This window comes from Sardina pilchardus, chromosome 16 (assembly GCF_963854185.1).
Source record: "Sardina pilchardus chromosome 16, fSarPil1.1, whole genome shotgun sequence".
Taxonomy (NCBI): domain Eukaryota; kingdom Metazoa; phylum Chordata; class Actinopteri; order Clupeiformes; family Clupeidae; genus Sardina; species Sardina pilchardus.
The window spans coordinates 23338358-23340857 of record NC_085009.1 but is presented as its reverse complement, the minus strand read 5'-3'; the positions used below and the strand labels follow the sequence as shown (position 1 = coordinate 23340857).

Genomic DNA, 2500 nt, shown 5'->3' with positions numbered 1-2500 from the left:
CTATCTCTTTCTCTCTCTCCCTCTCTCCCTCATTCTCTCTCTCTCTCTATCTATCTATCTATCACTCTCTATCTCTCTTTCTCTTTCTCTCTCTTTCACTCTTTTTCTGTCCCTCTCTCCTCTCTCTCTCCCCCCCTCTCTTTCTATCTCTCTCGTCCGGTGTTTAAAGAAATATAATTGTGCAGCTTGGGTGAGGGCACAAGAGCATGTCTGTATGGCGTGAGAGAAATCTCATTAGACAGGATCTGTGTGTGTGTGTGTGTGTGTGTGTGTGTGTGTGTGTGTGTGTGTGTGTGTGTGTGTTCTCTGCTCATATTTTCAGTAGACATGTTTGCCTCTGGAAGAATCACAGAGCTTTGCTTCCCTGGCAAGGGTGGAAACAGATGCAGTTTTTACTTTGCTCTTGCTATGTGTGTGAGTGCGTGTGTGTGTGTGTTTGTTTGGATGTCTGTGTGTGCGTGTGTGAGTGTGTGTTTGTGTGTGTGTGTGTGTGTGCGTGTGTGTGTTTTTGTGTGTGTCTGTGTGTCTGTGTGGGTATGTTGTGTGTGTGTGTGTGTGTGTGTGTGTGGTAGTGTGTGTGTGCATGCACTTCTGTGTGGGAATGTGTGCAATGTGCTGGGAAAGATAAAAAAGCACAGAGCCAACCAGCTTTGTTTCATTCATTCATGCAGCATTCTCCCCTTTTTTTTCTCCCTCCCTCCCCTCCTCCCTCTCTCTTTCCCTCTCTCTCTCTCTCTCTCCCTCCCTCCCTCCCTCCCTCCCTCCCTCTCTCTGCTCCTCTCTTCTCTTCCGCAGGCTGTGAATATCCTGCATCAGTAGGAGTACTCAGACGGACCTGACTCACGGGCTCCCAGCGAGCCGCTGCTGCTCAGGCTGCCAAAGCATGCTGGTGCCAACGGGTCACGTGACGCCCGCAGCCCTCCGCCCCGTGCTGCTCGTCATGGCAACGCTCCTCCTCCTCGCCCACGCCGAATGTAAGTTAGCTAGCTAGCTAGCTAGCGCGCTACTCTGCTAGTTGTGCTGCTATGTATCTTGGTCAGGACCTCCCCCAACAGTGGGGGATTCTTGGGGGGGTTTCTACTTTTTTGTTCCTCTCTTCTCTTTTCATCTATTTTCTTTTTTTATCTCTTTTTTTCTCTTTTCTTCTTTTCTGTTCACTTATTTCCTCTCCTCTCTTATCTTATCTTTGATGTTCTCTTTTCATCTCTTTTCTTCTCTTTTCTTCTATTCTCTTCTCTTCTATGTTCTTCTGTTCTTTTTTCTTCTTTTATCTCCTTCTCTTCTCTTCTCTCTCTCTCTCTCTCTTCTTTTATCTTGTCCTCTTCTCATACTCTTCTCTCCTAATCCTGTCTTCCTCTTTGGTTCCATGTGTTTGTTTTATGTCTTGGTCTTCCTCTCACTATGTCATTTATGCACTCTGCTAAATGTAATCTCTCACCATCAATTCAATTCAATTCAATTCAGTTCAGTCCAAATGAGCTTTACTGGCATGCCAGTTTCCTGGCTTTGCCAGCACACAACAATTACACACAATGTTTACATACACAATATAAGCTGTTCCTCTGTTTGAAATGCAAAGCATCTTTTTTGCACATTGTTGATTTTCTCTGTATGGTATTGGATACAGATAGCTTGGTCCAATGCTGATGTGTGCTTGTTGATCACGTTGAAAAGCTAGCCAATAAACTCTATTTATATATTTTTAAAAAGTAAAAAAAAAAACACTGATACGGTGGCCTTGTTGAAGTCCTTGGCTGCCTCAAGGTTAGTTGTGTTGCATGCATGCTATCAGCTAAGTAAAAACATGGTTATCTGCAGTGAAGTGGCATTTGGCGCAAGGATTGTGTTAGTAATGACTTTGGAAGCCTTGAGAGTTTTGATAATATTGGCTGGTTTGGCTTCCATTGGATGGTTGGAATGGAAGGTGTTTAGAAAGTGTTCTTTCTACTGTATGTGTGGTGCACACCGTCTCATTCTTTAGGCCCATGCTCCTCCTCCACAGTCTCACTTTTCACTCTTCAAAAGAAAACCTTCTCAATCTTGTGTGTGTCTCTTCACTGCCATCCACCCACCCAGACAAAACACAGACACACACCACACACACACACACACATACTCACTCACACATGCATACACACAGGGTTGGCTGAGCCTGGCGAGCTTTCTCCTTCAACCAGAGCCGCAGAAACTGGACCCGGGTATCAAAACAGCTTTCAGAGCCCATTGACCGGCTTACGGCCCTCTATAGACCCCCGGTCCCGACCCGATCGGATCCGCACCACACTGCGCGCATGAATCACTTTTACTCGGAGGAGAGACGATGACGATTAATAAAACTTTTATTGCCACTCGCCCATCCACACCCCGGCATTTTATTATAACTCTTTTTTTTTTCTTTTACGTCCCAGAACATGCCGTTCAAGCTGTATATTGCTCGGATATCACATTATCCTTCGTCCGTTCTCCCCCCCCCCCCCCCCCCCCCGTTAGTACACCTGGG

The 2500-nt window shown here is 45.9% G+C and overlaps 1 protein-coding gene across 1 annotated transcript in view; it reads left to right on the top strand.

Moving 5' to 3' along the window:
- LOC134060564 (receptor-type tyrosine-protein phosphatase delta-like) overlaps window positions 1-2500 on the top strand; it is a 287476-nt gene that overhangs the window by 70041 nt on the left and 214935 nt on the right. The window contains 1 exon segment of the mRNA XM_062517298.1: window positions 796-974. Coding sequence (XP_062373282.1) covers window positions 884-974 — 91 coding nt within the window. The 5' untranslated portion in view covers window positions 796-883.